We start from the raw sequence: 20,744 nt of genomic DNA on the forward strand, positions 1-20,744 counted from the left end.
GAAAGAAAGAAAGAAAGAAAGAAAGAAAGAAAGAAAGAAAGAAAGAAAGAAAGAAAGAAAGGAATAGAGAAACAAATAGACAGATGGAGAAAGAGCAATGGAGTTGCTTTATTTATTAATACTAGTAAAATAATAATAATAATAATAATAATAATAATAATAATAATAATAATATTAATAATATTAATAATAATAATAATAATAACCAAATGTTTGATTTTCTGGTAATCCGTACACATAAATGTAGAAACATGTGGGAGGATTTGGTCTGAAGAGTTGAATAGTTGAATTAAACAAACAAACAAAACAAATCTTTTTCTGCTAAAGATGAAGCCTATCTCGCAGTTTTCCTAGAGATTGCTATCGCTGAATACACGTGACTAGCGGACTGTACAGGAGCGAAAGAGTTAATCCGAGTTAGAAATTCATGCCACATCTGTCAGATTTTTAAGTGTGTGACGTTCAGAGGGGGGAGAGAGGGAGGAGGAGAGAAAAACGGGGCTGAGATCGATAGAGAGACAGAGGAAAGGGAAGGAGGGGGGATGCAGAGAGATAATGACAGAAAGGGAGCTGAGGTTGAAGACATACACAGGGCTGTTGGTTGTGTAGAACAGAGCAAAGCGCCTACAACATTCAGAAGCAGAGGCGTTTTCATCGCATCCTGCTCATTTTGGCCTCCGCGACCATTTCCCCCGAAAGTGAACTAAACTGAGTAAACGGACCGCTGCCTATTTCCGCACACAGAATGATGGTGATGAAAAGTATCTCGGCTCGGTAGCAGTTTTGGATTATCGATCTCCTGCGGTAGGAAAAACATCGTACATTTTCAGGATTCTTGTTTCCATTTCGCTGCTGCTCGCTGAGCGCCGGGCATCTGGTCCAGTATCGCCCTGCTCTACGTTGAGGTAAGAACACTAAACACCAAGATGACGGAAATATTTGACCTTCCAGATTTAGAGTTTCCTAAAAAGCAAACGAGTCCATTGAATTAGAACTTAAAAACAATAACAATTAAAAAAAAAAAAAAGAGATAGAACAGAAAATGACGTGCACTTGTGTCACTGCAGCGGAGAATTCGAGTAATTGTTGCGCTGTTTGTTGCTAAACTTGTCTGTGGTTGGTCAAGAATTGGTAGTACGTGATCAATATGCGACGAGGTTTCATAAGCAACTAATCAATAAGCAATCAACTGATCACTTCCTACTGTATCTCTTCCACAGGGTTTCCACGGTCAAGGACAAGGTGCATTTAAGGAGCACAAAAAAAAAAAAAAAAATGCTGAAAATGAACTTCTGTATCCGCTTTTGAAACCCCCCCCCAAAATTACGGCCTTCTCTGGACTTACAGTGATTCAGCTTTTAGTTACTTTGCAAACATTCGGACATCCTGAAAGATACTTGTGAAAGTAAAACATTTCCAGACATATTTTGTAGAAATGGAGGGGAATATGGGAGAGGTGTCGGTTCACAGTCATGTGGAACTTGCACACAGTCAAGACAGTCGATTGATGCTGCATTCACGAGACGTCTCTGCTGCCTTCTCGCGTCCCACACTGGGAAGCCCTCCCATGGGCCTGGAACATGAGCACAGAAGCACTGGTTATGAGCACAGTATGCCAACGCTGGGCTATGGCAGGGAGAGCCCTGCGAATTGTGGCGGCACGTATACCACGCTCACTCCCCTGCAGCCATTTGATGACAAGTTTCACCATCATCACCACCATCCTTGTTTGCCTGTCAGCAATGTAATTGGTAGCTTTACACTCATGCGTGAGGATCGAGGCCTTGGAGGTAACTTCTATAACCCTTACAGCAAAGACTTGGGCATGTCACAGACTCTGTCTCCACCTCTGGGCAGCTCAGGTCTGGAACCGGCCATGCACAGCTACAGCTCTTTAGGGACACAGAATGGACACAGTGGCCAGATGTTAGCAGGCAGCCATGAAGTCCATATGGGAAGCAATGGAGGTAACCTATTCTGCCGAACTGTGGCAGACTTTGGGAGGGAAATGTCACCCCCCTCTCTGGGAAGTGACCACGGGGTTAGCCATCATCTGAACAAGATGGACAGTCACCACCAGCATATACCCACCTACCACCCCCATCTTTATACCCAGAGCTACCAGCATCATCACCCCAGCCAGCAGGCCTCAAAGCTTGGCGAGCTCTCTGTTTCTTCCCCCTCCTCCTCCTCCTCTTCTTCAAATTCTGGTCTCGCCAGGGAGGGTATGTTGGCTGGTTCCCAGAGTAGCAGTGCAGGCGAGGAGATCAACACCAAAGACGTGGCCCAGCGGATCATCACAGAGCTGAAGAGGTACAGCATCCCGCAGGCCATCTTCGCAGAGAGGGTGCTGTGCCGCTCTCAGGGCACCCTGTCCGATCTTCTACGAAACCCAAAGCCCTGGAGCAAGCTGAAGTCTGGCCGTGAGACATTCAAGAGGATGTCCCGCTGGTTACAAGAGCCCGAATTTCAGAGGATGGCGTCACTACGACTGGAAGGTAAAATTCTCAGGCATGTTTATTTGCCAGACAGACAGAGCAAAATAACACACAGATCTATGTTTGATTCACAGTTTTTCTTATAAAATTATAAATAATATACTTATTTAGAAATAATTTGGATTAAGGATTCAAATCATATTTCAAAAGCACTCATTGTGCATTTCAAAGTCATAGAGGTTTATTTCATGTTTATTTTTTTTACGTAAAAACAGACTTTAAACACAAGCTTTGGAATTTTTTGTCTTTGTCCAGAGACAAAAGTTGCTTTGTTTCTAAATAATATAGTTACAAACAAACCAATCTGTATCTTGGAAAATTTCATTTCCTATCGGTGCTGGCTGAAACATTTGCTCTGTAAAATTGCTGAAACAATTGTCCTAGAATACACAATGCTAAAATTTTTTTAAAGAAAATGGTTTATGGTTTATCGGTTTATTTTGTGGCAATTGCACTAATCCTACACAAGATATTGTGATGTGATGCCTTTTGTGGGCTGCTACATAATATTCATCCGAGATTTGCTCTGAAATTCAGTGCATGTTTTAGTGTTGCAGTGTTGTGACAAGACTTGGGCTGAATACTCAGTTTATGCACTTGGCACACAAAGAGCTCCACAAAAAAAACAGTAACATGAGAATGGCTCTCAAAATGTCGGACGGTGCTCTCTGGTAGCTAGCCACCGAAGACGAATGCTGCCTTGCCAAAGTCTGTCCAAATCCCATGCGATCAATCACCAAAGCTTGAAATGTGTTTCAGAATGAATTATTCTGCTTGCATTACCACCACAGATATTGATTGGTGAACAATGTGCTCTCAGTCATAGGAGTGTTCTTAGCGTGGAAATACAAAAAATAAATCAATGCCCCGTTTGCCCGCATGGTACTGCATCTTGCTGTTGTTTGTGTGCCAATTTCCGAATATGGTAATGTCAAAACCTTGGTAACTGCAAACAAATATGTATTGTCCGTAGGGGCAATATTGTTAGTTAAATTTGACTTGTATTTTTTGGACATTTAAATGTAAGTTTTGGGTCACTTTGATGATTGATGGGATGATTAATGGATATTTAAAAATATTCTTACAGTAGATTAAATACATCAAGGTTTTAATATCCGGTATCAGCTGACAAATCAAACATTTCTTTTTAATTCTCTGTCCAATGCACACTCAGTAATAGACACACTCATACACAATCTTTTTAGCCTTGGCAAAGGCGCAAGGTGGACACCTCTGTTCTTTTCTATATAACCTACTTTCCACAAGGGTTGGCGTTTCTTGCCAAGCCTTTTGTTTAATTATCAGCTGGTATTGATTTCCTTGGGAAAGCAGAGCACAGGCTGCCAGCTCACAGCTTTTGTGAATAAGCAAGCGCAGGCTGGAATTAGAATGCACGCAGCCCCATGCCTCCTTTTAAAGAACAGGAGGCTTAATGCAGAACGTGGACCAGAAGAAAGTTGACCCAAAATAATGCAGAAAAATTTATCTTAACACGTCATGCAGTAATTGTGTAATATTAATAAAATAGTTGTGTAATATATCTTAATATTTACAGTAATACATTTTGCTTTTGTGCTACTTGAATGCTGAAACTGGATTTTGGCAAACCCTTCTTGCCTGTAATGCTGAAAGTCTGAACATAGACATCATTGAGCCAAAGGAAAACTCATTGCAATACGGCAAAATCCCAATTAAATTACAAATACATTTGAAATTCAAATTCTACAGTTGCTATGCTTCTGTAAGGTTTTGTCAAATCTAATATTTTAAAATGTAGCTTAATAATCAATTATGTATCTTATGTACATATTGTTGGGAAAAATAAATAAATAAATAAATAAATAAATAACTATATATAACTATATATATATATATATATATATATATATATATATATATATATATATATATATATATATATATATATATATATATATATATATATATATAATTAGTGTTATAGTTATTATTAATCTTGTGCTAAAAAAAAAAAAAAAACCTGTGGTTATCTTTCTATTCCTTTCTCTGGCTCTTTTGTGTGTGTTTGCCCTGTGAGCAGTAGGTGTATGCAGGATGCACTGCTTATAATCGAAAAAGAAGATAGAGAGAGAGCAAGACAGAGTGAGTGGCTCAGTAACAGAGCAGGATGAAGATCATTAGTCTATCCTTCAGCTCTCTGGCAGTGCAGGGATTTCACACACGAGCACTGAAGCCTGTAGCCCTTGTCTTAAAGTCTAAATGAATAAATGCTATATAAAAAAGGCTTGAGTGGCTCTCAGTGTCTCTGCAGTATCAGTGAGTTTGAGAGTCTTTTAGCAACTCTGTTGATGGGCAAAACAAGCATGCAAGAGCACACACCTGTCTACAATTCAAATTGTCATGGTTGAGATTAAGGCATGATTGTTTTGCCTACAGGGCCTTAAAATAAACTGTGTATTTGCTCAGTTGAAGTCATTGCAGTGTTGAAAGGGTTAACTGGGCTCTGTAGGTCGAGGAGTCTGAGCAGCATAGATTTAATCAATAATTTCTATCAGCCCATGGCCCAAGAAATCAGCAGGGGGTGGGTCAGAAGAGAGGGAGGTTGAGAGGGGGCAGTGAGGTAGTGTAGTGAGGGATAGTGTGTATGTGTGTGTGTGTGTGTGTGTGTGTGTGTGTGTGTGTGTGTGTGTGTGTGTGTGTGTTTGTGTATATATGTGTGTGTGTGTGTGTGTGTGTGTGTGTGTGTGTGTGTGTGTGGTGTCGGGGCTGAAGAACAGGGGTGCTTTCGATCACGTTTCTGCAACATGAGACAGGAGGCATATATCATGGTTAAGGTCTGCTCTCACGATTATAAGAACTCTATGGGGGGATGTTTATGCCTGTAAAAGAGGTGCAGTGCTTTGGATTTATAGCATGGTAATTCCCAGCCTTTTACACATGATTACAACACAAGGAAGCATTTAGTTAATGCTTGGTGCTACACTGCCAAGTGTCGGCAGGGAGAATGGGAGGGAGTCGCTACACTCTTATAAATCTGGACTGTCCATACAAAGTGGATCGCAACGTGTGTTTATGCTGTTTCTTAATTAATAAATAGTAGAATCAATCAGGAGTTCAGAATCTGTGCACCTAGTAATGCCAGCAGGAAGCAGTGCAAATTGTTAATATTATTTCAACAAGATCTGATTTGCATGTTTACATGTTTATGTCTCTGATAATTATGAACAACAATAAAACCTGTTTTTTTCAAATTCCTGATATTAATTAATAGCACTTTTACATTTTTGCTTTCTTATACTTGCTCTTCAATGTTGCTCTTTGCAAATGCTTTTGTCAGCCAATTGCCAAAGTAAACATAATAGACAAAAATATATTTATTTACCTGTAATATATACAATATGCATTCCACTGCAGCACACATTAATTAAATTAGTGTCAGAATTTTTTATTATTCATTTTTATAAATCGTAATTAAAATCGAGGCCTACAATTTAAAATATAATTAAATAGAAGCTAATTCATTATGTTTAACTGATTTAATTTTACTTTATCTTTCTCTCACTGTCTCTGTCCCTCAGCCTGTAAGAGGAAGGAGCAAGAACAGTCTAAGCAGGAAAGAAACCAGGGACCAAAGCGCACTCGGCTGGTCTTTACAGACTTGCAGCGACGTACATTGATGGCGATCTTCCGAGAGAACCAGCGGCCTGCCAAAGAGCTGCAGGTGACTATTGCACAGCAACTAGGCCTCGAGCACTCCACCGTCAGCAACTTCTTCATGAACGCACGCCGCAGAAACCTCAACCGCTGGAGCGAGGAGGGACGCCCATCCTCCACCGGGTCCTCAGGGTCCAGTACTTCCTCCCCTACTGTCTCCTGCACTACAGCATGATGTGAGGAGAGGCCAGATCTCCACAGCATGTGAAAGATCTAATATCTCTGATGCTGACAGAGGTTTTTTCTTTTGTTTTTTAATCAGAGATCTTTTACACAGGAATTAAAGTACAACTGAAACCAAAGATAAAACACTAGAGAAGAGATAGATTTCTTAGTATAGTTATCAGTATTTAACTGGTAGTTCTTTCTTCATCTTTAATTCGGAATAGAACAACTGATTTCTTTTTTAATGGAAGAAATTTCAGTACAAGGTGATTAACCAAGAAAGCTGCAGTAATTTAGTGAGCAGTTGTTTTTTGGCGTCACTATTTTTGTTAAATACAGTAAACGATATTAGTATTTTCAAAAAATCAAGACACATCACTTGGACATTTTTTGCCTAAACAGCCTGAGTGCTTTATGTTTCCTTAATCCATTATGTAAAGAAAATTATGACCAAAGAGAAATGCCAAAAGAATGTGGATTGATGTTTTTTCCTTTTTTGAGAAATGCTTGAAAGTAAAATTGTGTGCATTTTTAGGGGTTTGTTTCATCCTGGATAAATTCTAACAAAAGCTACAGCTCATCCTCCGATTGTGCTGCCCAAGGTCCTACGTGGAGATAGCCAGAGCCTGTGAGCAGAACTCCCTAGCATCCTCTCAAACTAAACAATGAGTCTGAATCCTATAGGGATGAAAACGGATCCTGAAGGAGAGGGAGGAGGGGCAGAGGATGCGTTTTTAAAGAGTACCCTCAAGAGCACTGATCGATTGATTGGTGAATCTCCTGGGAGCTGCTGCAGAGAAATACAGACAAAGGTACAAAGAGGAATCCTCTGTAGATGTACAGTGAGCACCAGTTATTAGCATTTGTAATTTCCATCCACTGAGCTGAAAATGACCAGTAGAGAAAACTCCTGTAGATCCATTGCAAGATTTTACTTGATGCGCATACTGGACAATGGAGAAGTGTCGCACCAGATAATGGTTCTCTACAAATTATCAAGCACACAAGCCATGATGGATTACTTAATGCCTGTTGTTCAATCTTAAAGGCATATTGTTCAAGAGAAAAAAAAAAACTTGGATATTATTTGTTACTTGAGCTCAAAATCTGTCCTTAATGAACTCAACACATACTACTAGTTTTTATTATTATTATTATTATTATTATTATTATTATTATTATTATTATTATTATTATTATGCGGTTATTTATGTATTTATTTCCTGGTTATTTATTTGCTAAATATTGTAAGTATTTATTTCATCACATGTTGTTTGTCTATTAACTTGTTTCTGATGGGAGTCCCATCTTGATACCAAAGACAAAGGTTTGTCCTCCCTGAATGTAGGCTCTGCTTTTGCTTGTTTCTGTAACAATGCTAGTGTTCTAACTGTCCATCACATGCAATTCATGCTCAAGTCAGAGCATCTCTGACACACTGAACAAATCTAAAAACTGCACCAGCTGAAAGACTAGAATTGTTGACCAGAATTACATATTGTAAAGCTCGCTGGGAATTCTGTATGAAAGTTCTGTGGATGCTTTTGGACTATCTTAGCAGCATCCAAATTCCTAAAAGCTTTTTCCATTTTTGCTGGACTAAATTTTGTCATACTGGATCCATGTGATCCAAATCAGATCAAATGCATTATTCTTTATACATACACAAACCCTGTTTCTTTTGGGAAGTGCAGCGCAGTATTACATGGGTTTCAGGGGCACAAGACAAAGTTTCAATGTCGTTTTGGCTGTGTTCGCGTGTGTCACTCCCTCTTTAACCTTCGCAGGGTGTGAAGTGAGGCCCCCTTCACTGCGTGCACTTGAAAGAGGACCATGAAAGAGGCCATCGACTTTTGCTGACATGAAAGAGGCTCTTTTCATGTGTGTCCTGTTGGAGGCTGGGGCCGAAGCTCGCCGCTCACTCAGCCAGACCCATGGGCTTAGGGCATTCAGAGGGGAGGGCAGATCAGAGAAGGGCTGCATTACCAAACCAAGGGATAGTGAGTGGGGAGTGTTGGAGAGTGCAAATTAAAATTTAATGAGTGACAATTGTAAGCGTGCTGCGAGCAGAACAAGGGCGTCTGCATCAGCGCATGTGTTAACACTCAGCAGTTGTCCCGGGTGCAGCAGTTCTCCTAGTGTGGCCAAAGGAGAATATTAGATATTGCAGAATTCTTATGTCAGATTTGCATGTTGCATCTCTGAACCCAAAACAACCTTGGGAGTGTAAAGATTTGTTGAAAGTAGTAATCTTAGGGAGCCCCTAGTGGTTAAAAGTTTTTGCTGTCTTTTAGAAGAAAATGGCTGAAGATTTAGAGGATGGGCCAGACACAAATACAGGCCACATAGGAGTGAAGAAGCTTTAGGAGCTGGTCTGTAAAAACTGGACTTCACTGTGCTAGGGATGTTTTGGCATGTACGTGCTGTAAACATACACTCTTGTTAATGTCTCTCATTTGCGCATATATGTGTAAACTACTGTATGGAAGAATTTGCATCCCCATTTAATTCCTGGACAGTGGTTGGCCTATATTTTCTGGCTATGACTGTACACGTGACTTAATTTTTTTTGCCATCCGAGAAACAGCTCGAACCCATTCACTACTATGAAGAATTCATCTACCTCAATTGTGTGTGGTGTAGCTGAAATGTAACTGTACCAAAGATCCCATGCATTCAGGGAGAGTTTGTGTCTCATCTTTTCTAACCAAATGTGCTGGAATCAATCTGAAAGCGCTAATCACAGTTTTATCTACAGACAGAGATAAAACATACATACAAAAGGAGAACATTAGTTGTCTGTGTGTTGACAGGGAAATAAAAATCATCGATGCAGATATCAAATGGGACAATCGAAGCAGGAAAGGGTGGTCTTGCTGTATTTATGATTGTTTATTCTTCCCACAAGTGTAACCAGTAAAATAAAATAACAAAAAAAATGAATAGGCAACAGTTGAATATAGATGACTTCAGAGCCAAACCTGACAAAAACTGTAAAGTGTCTGTTCATAATATAGTTACAGTCACTGAACACCTTTTGTAATTTGTCTAAATAGAATATAATTTTAGAAGACAATGTTACATTGATAGAGAATGTTTTGAAGCATATACAAAATTGACCTTTCAGCTTGTAGAACTGAAAGATGATTTAGAACAACCGTTGACATCGGATTTTCTAGTTAAAAAGGTGTTCAATATTGTGATCCCTAAAACATTTAAAGGTTACAGGTACCAAAAAAGCTTTAAAAATCATTACCATTCATTGTGTTTGCGTCCATTTCATTTGGGACATTTGTCAGTAAGTCATTGTGCCATTCTCTCCTCATGTTAACCTATGAATGTTGCTAACCAACCAAAGGTTTTGAATCATGACAGTCTACGTGTCAATCATAACTGGATGTTGTGTACCAATTTTGAAAATCCTTTGATACCTCATGTGAAATTGTTTGTGGTGATGTTGCACTAATAAAAAGTCACTTGTAAATTCACTGGGCTAGAATCATGTTTTCATGCCACAGTTTCAATTTCTGTATATAAAAGTCTTTAAGTATAAAATCAATGTATTCAGTGGAACAATAACATTAAAGATTACAATTTTTAAATTAAAATTTAAAAGATTAAAAAACAACCGATTAAAAAACATCCTAGAATTAAAAGGTGATACTATTCCAAGAGCAGGCTTCTGCTCATCTGTGCTACATGATTGGGTAGCAAGCATAATTTGCAATGCCACACATATTTCCTTTGTTGCGCGCAATACGGATATAGCCTCTATCTCCAAATCCAGTACCCCAGCTGTAACAGAAAGACACATTAAAAAAAAAATCAGCACATAATACATTTTAAGAAAAAATTAACATTTCAGTTTCAGTTGTACAGTATCTCACAGAATTGAGTACACCTCTCACAGTTCAGCAACTATTTTAGTATACCTTCTCAATAGACAATACCATAGAATGAAACTTGGATACATTTTAGAGTAGTAAATGTGCAGCTTGTACTGCAGTACAGATTTACTGTCCTCTGAAAATAACTCAACATACAGCCATTATTGTAAAAATAACTGGCAACAAAAGTGAGTACATCCTAAGTTATGACAGCTGTCTGTTGTGTAACCATGCAAAGCTACATGTCCTATTCAAATTTTAACTGCTCTAATGCAAGATACACACATTTGTATAGTCCTGTCAAGCAGAAAAAAACATGAACATGATGCTTTGAGTACAATTCTCTTATACTGACCACTGGATGTTCAACATGGCACCTCATGGCAAAGACTCTCTCAGGATTTGAGAATTCAAATTGTTGATCTCCACAAAAGAGGCCTAGACTATAAGATCAGTAACACTCTGAAACTGAGTTACAGTACAGTGGCCAGGGTCATTCAGAGGTTTTCCAAGACGAGTTCCACTCAGAACAGGCCTCGTAAGGGTCCATTAAAGAAGTTGAGTCCTTGTGCTGTGAGTCAGGCGCAGAAGCTGCTTCAAAAAACAGACACATGAGTGCTGCAGCATTGCTTTTGAGGTTGCAGATGTGGAAGGTCCGCTTGTTGGTGCTCAGACCATACGCCGCACACTGCAACAAGTTGGTTTGCCTGGCCGTTATCCCAGAAAGAAGCCTCTTCTGAAGCTGGCTCACAAGACTGAGCCCACAAACAGTTTGGTGAAAGCAATCTGTCCAAGAGCATGAATTACTGGAACCATGTCCTGTGGTCTAATGAGACTAAGATAAACTTTTTTTTGGCTCATATGGTGTCCAGCATGTGTGGCAATGCCCTGGTGATGAGTACCAAGAAAATTGTGGCGGTGGTGGCATCATGGTCTCGGGCCGCATGCGTGCTGCTGGTACCCCAGGAGCTGCGGTTAATTAAGGGAAACATTGATTCCAACATGTTCTGCTTCAAAATGTCACAGTACATGATGCCCTCTCTTCAGAAACTGGAACGAACGACAGCTGAAGGTGAAGGAGTGGCCAAGTATGTCTCCAGATCTGTACCATCTGTGGGGCATCCACAAGCGGAAGGTGGAGAAGTGCTGTGTTTCTAACGTCCAGCAGCTCTGTGAGTTCATTATAAAAGAGTGGAAGAGGATCCAAGCAAACAAACTGTGTAGCTCTTGTGAATTCCATGCATAGGAGGATCAATGCAGTGCTGAATAACAATAGTGCTCACACAAAATATTGACACTGACACAGTTTTGACATGTTCATTTAGGATGTACTCACTTTTGTTGACAGCTATTTTGACATAATTGTTGTATTTTGAGTTATTTTCAGAGGAAAGTAAATATATACTGCTATACAAGCTGCACATGGACTACTCTAAAATTTATCCAAGTTTCATTTCTATAGTACTGTTTCTTGAGAAGATATACTAAAATGTTTGGGGTGTACTCACTTTGAGATACTGTAGAATGTTTGTAAAACATCTAAAAGTCTGTTTAGTCAGTTTTCATTAATTAGTATAGAGAAATCTGTTTTATACTTTATAAATAAAACTGCAATCTATACCTGTTTTTCACTAGCCAATAGTCTTCACCATTCAGGTTGCCATACCCTACAGCCAGCACTCCGTGGTTTACATCCTGACTGCAGCTTGAGTCACTGTAGACACCTGTTAAGTAGACCAAAGTATAGACAAATCAAATCATACTGCAGAGACCATAGTAATTTTAGATTTATATGTGTATTAAAGTGGCAGTGCATGCGTAAGAAGAACACAGTGATATACTATTGAGCACACACTAATAATACAATGTAATGGAAATTCATTCAATCAAATGCACTCAATTTTATGTTAAACAAAACAGCCATATGTAAAAATACAAAGTCAAACTATTTTCACTGTTTTGAGATCATTTGTAGTTGTTTAAGTTAAATCATACCACTGCGGTATAGGATGAACGTTGGACGAGTAGCATCAATAGCCACAGAGATGGGTCCAATGGTGGCCACACTTTGCTTAAGTGCCTCCTCATCACCTTCAGAAACATAACTGTAACTAGAGCAATTGGCTGCTTTTTGTGATTGGTCATACCTGCACTGTCCATCCTGGAAGGCAATTAAGAAACTAGTAAGGAAAAGAATTTCCACTGCCGTATAGTTAGTTAAATTTTAATATAGAGATTAAAGACATAATGTACCATTGCAGTGTAAGGGTAGGCTTCATCAGAATCTATTCCACCATTGTCAATAACATACTGGAAGGCCTTGGTCATTAAACCTCCATTGCAACCCTTGTTTCCATACTTAGAAGAGCAGTCAACCAAGTTCTGGGGACTGAGAGACTTCACCTGACCAGTAGTCCTTTTTAGCTGTCCCTCAAGTGCTCCAGCAGCACTGAATGCCCAACAAGAACCACATGAACCCTGATAGAAAGAAACATTAAAACTATGAATACGATGTATGGAAATAGAAGTGACTGTAGTTTTTACAAAATCTTTCTTCCGTCTTCCTTCTTTACAAACATTTCCATACAAACATTGCCTGGAGCTAATACAGAACAAACAGATGTCATTCATATTTATAGAATAAGAACCTGAATAAATCCGATATAGTGTATAGTATATATGAATGCGTGTTAAAATCAGTCTTTGAATATACATGCATGAAGCGCAGAGAGCTCAGTGAGCCTTTTACAAGCAGCTTAGATCATATTCACAGAAAGAAGTTTAGGCCTATATGCAGAGCTGCGATTAGCCCATAATAGGTATACAAAATGTAAAATACAAACTCAGATTAATCATGGTGATCTGGTGATTTAGGTTTAAAAAATGTTTATTAGAGCATGGTAAAACAAAAAATAAAATCACCTGGTTCTTGACTTCTGTTACATAGCCTTTTTCCCTCCAATCAACTGTATCTGGTACAGCAATTCCAGCAGAGGCAACAAATGTAGAAGCCCTTCTATTCAGGTTAGGAGGTACTTGAGTCCCAGCAAACATCTGCAGGATCTCCTCTCCAGTCTAACATTTTTAATAAAAATGTTACAGTAAGAAACATTTACTGGTCCTGTATTAGTCATCATACTGAATAGCCAAAATTTCTACTAAAACCACTGTTCCTAGCTCTATAGAAACTTAATTGAAGAGAAAAATAAAAGTGACAGTATACATTTTAAAAAGCCTGAAATAAGCAAATGGAAGTGAATGTGCTGCTTGACAGAGGACTAACATATTTGACCTGAAATAAACATGAGATTTACACCTGCTGGTATTTTTAATATTTGCCTATAGACTCTACGGTATTGGCTGATTTGGAAGTTCTCACCATGTCTCCCATGTGGTTCATGCCCAGTTCATATGTGTGCAGTCCCAAAGAAGCCTCCAAGTTGTGCCGAGTGATTAAGCGTAGGTTCCTCTCCCAAATGTCCCTCCGACCAAAATCCTCCAACTGCCACCACACATTAACAAAAAATTGGTACTTCTTATATATTTTTTGCATTGCTAGTTAATATGGCTATACAATATCTATATTGTAAATGTATGCCTTTTTAATAATTATTCTAATTGTTATTATACTATTAAATTGTTAAATATAAAATGTTTGCATTCTTAGATGTTTAAATATCAAAATGTAAAATTATACTGGCAATTACATACAAGCACTTTAGGGTGCCTATGTGCAATCGTTGTGTTGCTCTCTAATTAGTAACTTTACAGAGAGGGACAGAGCGGAAAACATTATCAAAATTAGATCGGTCAAGGTAAAATAATCTAGCATGAGAATAAGTGAGAATACTTATTCTCACCTCACTGGTGTATGTTTTGCTGTGACTTTTTTTCCATAGCATCCAGTGCATGTCCAGGGTTGGGTCTTTAAGGGCTACTACTGCCCCACAGATAACTGTTAACAGCAAGCTCCTCAACATCTTCACTGCGTAAATTCAGATTACGGTTTACCTAAATGAACTGGTCATACAAGAGAAAACAAATCTGTATAAAAATGCATGACTAAATTTTTATACTAATAAATATGCATATTTTGTGTTATTTTGGATGCTTGTTGGGCTAGTGAAGTAATATACATCTGTCAGCTGCAAAACAGAACAAAAGGCATTGAGGAAGTTACAAAATTAGTTGTGCAACCTGTCCTATGACAAATTAAGAGAAGTTGTGTAACAATAGGCACAAATACCAGCAACCTCAACCACCAGGTTTGTACATGTCACTATTATAATTTTTTTTTTATCTTTACATATGCATCAGTTAATCTAGGTATCATATTCTTTAGTAAAAGTTAGTGTGCAACAACCAGAGCATTTTACGAACTACACACATGTTCTTGCTTTTTTTTTTTCCTTTCTTATCCAAATCTACACCCCCAAACATGCTAGATCAATACTAAGAGGTACCCAGACCACATTCATTAGCAGGTGAACAAACTATATTACATTTCCATTATCTGCTTGCATCAAAAAAACACAAAACGAGAACTGCAATTGAAATGCAAGTGAAAAAAGTCTTACAACCCTAGCAGTGCTTTGAGATACAGAAGGCAGACCTATTTCGCCTGTTCTTATCTGCCAACCTGTGTATAAATACTGCCATCTGTCGGACTAATTGTGCAATGAACTAACCTTACAAAGATTTTTTTTTTCTTGATAACAAAATTAAAACAATTCCCACTATCTACTACCTTCAACATATCTTCCGTTAAACACTCAATCCTTTTATCCATTTCTACCCATTTACCCTTTCTCAATCTCCTGTTTCACCTTATGAACACAGTTCATAAGTTGCTTAAATGAGGTAGCAGTACACGGAAGTTGTAACCTGATGTTTGATGGAAAGAAAAACAACAACAACCAACGAGTACATACAACTATAATCATTAAATAATATGACTTACCCAATTCCTACACAAAATATCATATGGGACCTTTTAAAGCACCATTCTGTATTACGCAAACGGGGACTTCACAGTTGAGTTCACTTGAAAGTACCACAATGTATTTAAGTGTCAAACATTCAATTCTCACAACAAATCAGTTCATCTTCCCCTTTTTTTCATCAGGTCTCAACAAAACAAAAAGCAACAAACGATAGACACAAAAACTGATACAAAGTTCTAAATTGAGCCCAAAACTCATTTAATTCACAGAACAACAAACACAATCAAGTCTATAAATATCATAGTAAAACCGAAAGTAAAATGTCCGTCAGCTGTACAACCGCCAGGTAAATAGAGGAAAAAAGGCTTTCCTCGAGATTTCTCAAAATGTGGAATAAAACCGGCAATATTCCGATATATGTACTGCATTTTGAAACAGTACTTACCTCTGTGTGCCTGAGATCTACAGTGAAAACCAAGGAGGAAGCAGAACCTGTCTCTGCCTCAATCGCTTTCTGCTTATAAAATGTGTCATCACGTGTCGCCTGAGATCATGAGATCATTTTCTTTCTTTTCTTTTTTTTTGGCTACATATTGCAGATAAGTATATCAACCGAACAATTACAATATGGACAAATGTCAGATATCTATATATATAAAAAAAATAAATAAATTGAAAGTAGGAAAGTGTCATCTGATTAACGGAAGTAGTTTTTAATTAGTCTACAAATGACTGTCTGAAACCACCTATTAACCAGACCAAGAAATAAGCAGGCTATGGTAATGCTAATGCTAAGTGTACTTAGAGGAGTGCTTCACCCTCCTTTTTTATATTTTACATTCATGTCAAAATCTCTAAAGTCTTTAAGAACATCTTTAAGAACGTTTCTTTTTCTTTTTTCTGCTTTGTTTTTTTTTTTCAATGTAATCTTAATTTCTCCCAGCCTGTAAAAAGTAGGTCAAGAACTCTGAGTCAGCAAAAGAAATTGCTGTATTTGCTTCCCTAATTCCACTTTAGTGTAAGCATTTTGACTTTCAATCATAAGATTATACCTCATAGTAGTAGATTTGGTGCCACATCTCCATCCATTTTTTTAAATTCATCAGTTTATTCATCTTCAGAATCCTCTTTATGATGGCCAGAGTTTTTGTGGATTTATAGTCTAGGGTTAGGGTTAGGGTTAGAAGCTTGATAGGCTGGATTAAATATTTCAGAAACTGCTGATCCTTGTATCGTCACACCACACAAATAACTTACAAAAACAAAAACAACAAACCAAATAAAACATCCATTTTGTCCAAATAAGTGAACAGAAAAGCATACTGAGGCAAAAACAGTAGTAGACTGCAGCTTTGTACTCCTGGCAGCCAAGAAAGGGAATCTGAGGATACAATGGACAAATGTTCATCTAAACCAGAACCCAACTGATCCTTTGCCAATCGTTTACCAAACTCTGTGTGATATTCTATAAGTCTATGATCTGTGAAATCTAAATTCCTGGGAATTTACTCTTTAGTTTCATTTTGGTATTTCAGTATTTGTCAGGAAAACAGGAATAATTAACATATTATTCTATTCTTTAGTTTTAGTAAAAAAAAAAAGAAATGTATTATCGGAAATTATTATTTAGTTTAGCAACATTTAACAATTATCAATAATTTACTCATTAAGTATAAATGCTTAGACAAGCACTAATATATGCCTTTAACTCTAAAGTTGGACATGTAAATGTATAAAACACAGCCATAAATTATTTGGGTAACTAATGATCTAATGGAACTTGTAAATGTTCCACTTTATTAGATTTTAATAATAAATATAGAAAGAGATATTAAAGATGTTAAAACAGATAATATACAGGAAATGTAAAAGCAAAGTAAAGTAAATGTCTAACAACTACCATAAAAGAGTACATTTTATAACCAACGATTGCTTGTGTTTTACTGCTGTGCTGACCAGGACCATCAAAATGTGATCTCTAAACAAAGGAAGTCATGTAATTGGAAAGTGGTGAATAATATAAAAAACACAGCCACACACCCATGTCAGAGCATGAAGGGGAAGCTACATGAGGAAGTAAAAGTAAAGTTTCTGTAATGAGCTTCAGCCACAGAAACTTGTTTCAAGATAAAATGTACTTGAAAAATTTACCCAGTTTAGAAGGTTTTTTTTGACAGTTTTTCTGACTTTGAGTTTGTGTATGTGTGTGTGTGTGTGTGTGCATGTGTGTGCATGTGTGTGCATGTGTGTGTGTGTGTGTGTGTGTGTGTGTGTGTGTGTGTGTGTGTGTGTGTGTGTATATGTGTGTTCAAGTTCAAGTTTTTCTATAGTGCTTTTCAAAATGGGCAATGTCTCAAAGCAGCTTTACAGAGCTTTACAGAACCCATCCTCATTCGAGTGATATCATGGGTGTGATTATAAATCTTAAAAGAATACAAAACACTGGAGAGGGAGAAGTGTGTGATTATGAGTAATGTCCTTTCTACAATCTCATACAGTCAGTTGACCTTGTGGAACCAGGGGTTAATAGAGGAGGAGGTTCATGGATGTGGTGAGGGAACTCATAAAATATTTAAACATTTGAGTACATCATAGATCCAACACCAACTCCTCCATGCCAGAGCCTTTACAATTTGAAGAGGTCCAATGCCAAACTTTACATGAAGTGGGATCTAAATGGCGCTGGTACGTCTCTAGATGGTTCGGGATGTTTACAGGGTCGGCATCTACTTCTTTGAAGGTTTATAATCTTCATGAGGTGGGACACAAATGGAGCTGGCGCAACCTCTGGATGCCTTAGGATGGGTAGTGAAAAACAAGCAGTGGTGAGGAATTTGCATAGCTGCTGTTCATAATATTCTATTGACTATTACAAAGTTTAGGTGTTAAATGTGAGAATACCACCTTTAGTGGACATTGCTATTCTAGGAACTGGAAGTCTAGAGTTTTAAGATCTCAAAGAGCTTGACAAATAGTAGCGTGTTAGAAGATTGGATAGATAAATAGGAGCTAAACCATTTAGGCCTTTGTAGGTAAGTAGCAATAGTTTGTATTCAAGTTGAAACTTAACAGGTAGCCAGTGTAGGGATGATAAGATTAGGGTTTTATGATCATATTTTCTCGACCTTGTGAGAACTTTGGCTGCTGCATTCTGGACTAACTGTAGCTTGTTTATTATTGATGCAGGACATCCACCTAGTGCATTACATAATGCATTACAATAGTCCAGTCTGGAGGTCATGAATGCATGGTTGAGCTTCTCTGCATCAGATATAGACAGCATGTTTCTTAACTTAGCAATATTTCTAAGTTGGAAGTTGTTTTTCCTGGTTTGGATGAGATATATATAGTTGGGTATCAACGGCCTAACAGTGGAAGCTAATCCCATACCTTCTAATAATATTTCCCAAGGGAAGCACGTATACTGTAAAAAGCAGAGGTTCTAGAACTGAACTTTGTGGCACCCTATATTTAACTTGGATTAACCTGAATTGTTCTCCATTTAAATCTACAAAATGGTACAATCAGACAGGTAGAATTTAAACCAGCTTAATGCCTGTTCCTGAATGCCAATGTAATTCTGTAAATGATCCAGGAGAAAGTCATTATCTATAGTGACAAAATAGCACTAAGATCTATTCAAACCAACAGAGAGATGTAGCCTTGATCTAAAGCTAAAAAAAGGGCCATTTGTAATTTTAACTACAGCAGTTTCGGGAAGAGGTCAGACAGGGGCTTGGTGGTGGTGAAGAGGTGCCGGATGATTGGGCAACTACTGCAGGAGTGATGAGGGAGGCAGCTAGAAAAGTACTTGGTGTGACATCTGGAAATAGAAAGCAAGACAAGGAGACGTGGTGGTGGAATGAGGAAGTGCAGGAGAGCATTAGGGGAAAGAGATTGGCAAAACAGAAGTGGGATCGACAGAGTGATGAGAAGAGTAGGCAGGAGTACAAGGAGATGCGGCAGCAGGTAAAAAGGGATGTGGCGAAAGCCAAGGAAAAGGCATATGAGGAACTGTATAAGAGGTTGGACACTAAGGAAGGAGAAAAGGATTTATACCGATTGGCCAAGCAGAGGGACCGAGCTGGGAAGGATGTACTGCAAGTTAGAGCAATAAAGGATGGAGAGGGAAATGTGTTGACTAGTGAGGAGAGTGTGTTGAGAAGATGGAGGGAGTATTTTGAGCAGCTGATGAATGAGGAAAATCAGAGAGAGAGAAGGTTGGAGGATGTGGAGTTGGTGAAGCAGGATGTAGATAGGATTAGTAAGGAGGAAGTGAGAGCAGCGATTAAGAGAATGAAGAATGGAAAGTCGGTTGGACCAGATGACATACCGGTAGAAGCGTGGAGATGTTTAGGAGAGATGGCAGTGGAGTTTTTAACCAGATTGTTTAACAGGATTCTGGAAGGGGAGAGGATGCCTGAGGAATGGAGAAGGAGTGTGCTGGTACCCGATCTTTAAGCATAAGGGAGATGTGCAGACCTGCAGTAACTACAGGGGAATTAAGTTGATCAGTCACACCATGAGGTTATGGGAAAGAGTAGTGGAAGCCAGGCTGAGAGAAGAGGTGACCATCTGTGAGCAACAGTATGGTTTCATGCCGAGGAAGAGCACCACAGATGCCTTATTTGCTTTGAGGATGTTGATGGAGAAGTATAGAGAAGGACAGAAGGAGCTGCATTGTGTATTTGTGGATTTAGAGAAAGCGTACGACAGGGTGCCGAGAGAGGAGTTGTGGTATTGTATGAGGAAGTCAGGTGTGTCAGAGAAGTATGTGAGGGTGGTGCAGGACATGTATGAGGACAGTGTGACGGCAGTAAAGTGTGCAGTAGGTACGACAGACTGGTTCAGGGTGAAGGTTGGACTGCATCAAGGATCGGCCCTGAGCCCTTTCCTGTTTGCAGTGGTGATGGACAGGTTGACGGACGAGGTCAGACAGGAGTCTCCCTGGACTATGATGTTTGCAGATGATATTGTGATTTGTGGTGAGAGTAGAGAGCAGGTTGAGAAGAGCCTGGAGAGGTGGAGATATGCGCTGGAGAGAAGGGGAATGAAAGTCAGTAAGAGTAAGACAGAGTACATGTGTGTGAATGAGAGGGAGGGCAGTGGAGTGATGCGGTTGCAGGGAGAAGAGGTGGAGAAGGTGGAGGAGTTCAGGTACCTGGGGTCAACAGTGCAAAGTAATGGAGAGTGTGTTAGGGAAGTAAAGAAAAGAGTGCAGGCAGGGTGGAGTGGGTGGAGAAGAGTGACAGGAGTGATTTGTGATAGAAGAGTATCTGCAAGAATGAAAGGGAAAGTTTATAGGACTGTGGTGAGACCTGCGATGTTGTATGGATTAGAGACAGTGGCATTGAGTAAAAAACAGGAGGTGGAGCTGGAGGTAGCAGAGCTGAAGATGTTGAGGTTTTCGTTGGGAGTGACGAGGATGGACAAGATTAGAAATGAGTTTATTAGAGGGACAGCACATGTAGGATGTTTTGGTGACAAGGTGAGGGAGGCGAGATTGAGATGGTTTGGACATGTGCAGAGAAGGGACATGAATTATATTGGTAGAAAAA

General features: G+C 38.8%; 2 protein-coding genes across 3 annotated transcripts; one reads left to right on the forward strand and one right to left on the reverse strand.

Annotated features, from left to right (window-relative positions):
* The first annotated feature begins 543 nt into the window (after positions 1-543).
* onecutl (one cut domain, family member, like) lies at positions 544-9,518 on the forward strand. The gene is made up of 3 exons (XM_083553022.1): positions 544-905; positions 1,221-2,498; positions 6,056-9,518. Exons 2-3 carry the CDS (start codon positions 1,436-1,438, stop codon positions 6,364-6,366), a joined length of 1,374 nt encoding a protein of 457 aa, XP_083409148.1. The 5' UTR covers positions 544-905; positions 1,221-1,435; the 3' UTR covers positions 6,367-9,518.
* Positions 9,234-16,171, reverse strand: LOC310732459 (cathepsin S-like). Of its 2 annotated transcripts, none has more exons than XM_083553052.1 (8): positions 15,632-16,171; positions 14,104-14,228; positions 13,623-13,745; positions 13,166-13,318; positions 12,497-12,721; positions 12,239-12,404; positions 11,865-11,967; positions 9,234-10,151 (listed from the first exon to the last, which is right to left on the reverse strand). In XM_083553052.1, exons 2-8 carry the CDS (start codon positions 14,221-14,223, stop codon positions 10,052-10,054), a joined length of 990 nt encoding a protein of 329 aa, XP_083409178.1. In that variant the 5' UTR covers positions 14,224-14,228; positions 15,632-16,171; the 3' UTR covers positions 9,234-10,051. The 2 variants fall into 2 exon arrangements, with proteins under 2 accessions (XP_083409178.1, XP_083409177.1); XM_083553051.1 differs by having other exon boundaries at positions 14,104-14,263; positions 15,632-15,784.
* Positions 16,172-20,744: the final 4,573 nt, after the last annotated feature.

The sequence above is a fragment of the Silurus aristotelis genome (genome assembly GCF_946808225.1).
Source record: "Silurus aristotelis genome assembly, chromosome: 1".
NCBI classification, from domain to species: Eukaryota; Metazoa; Chordata; class Actinopteri; order Siluriformes; family Siluridae; genus Silurus; species Silurus aristotelis.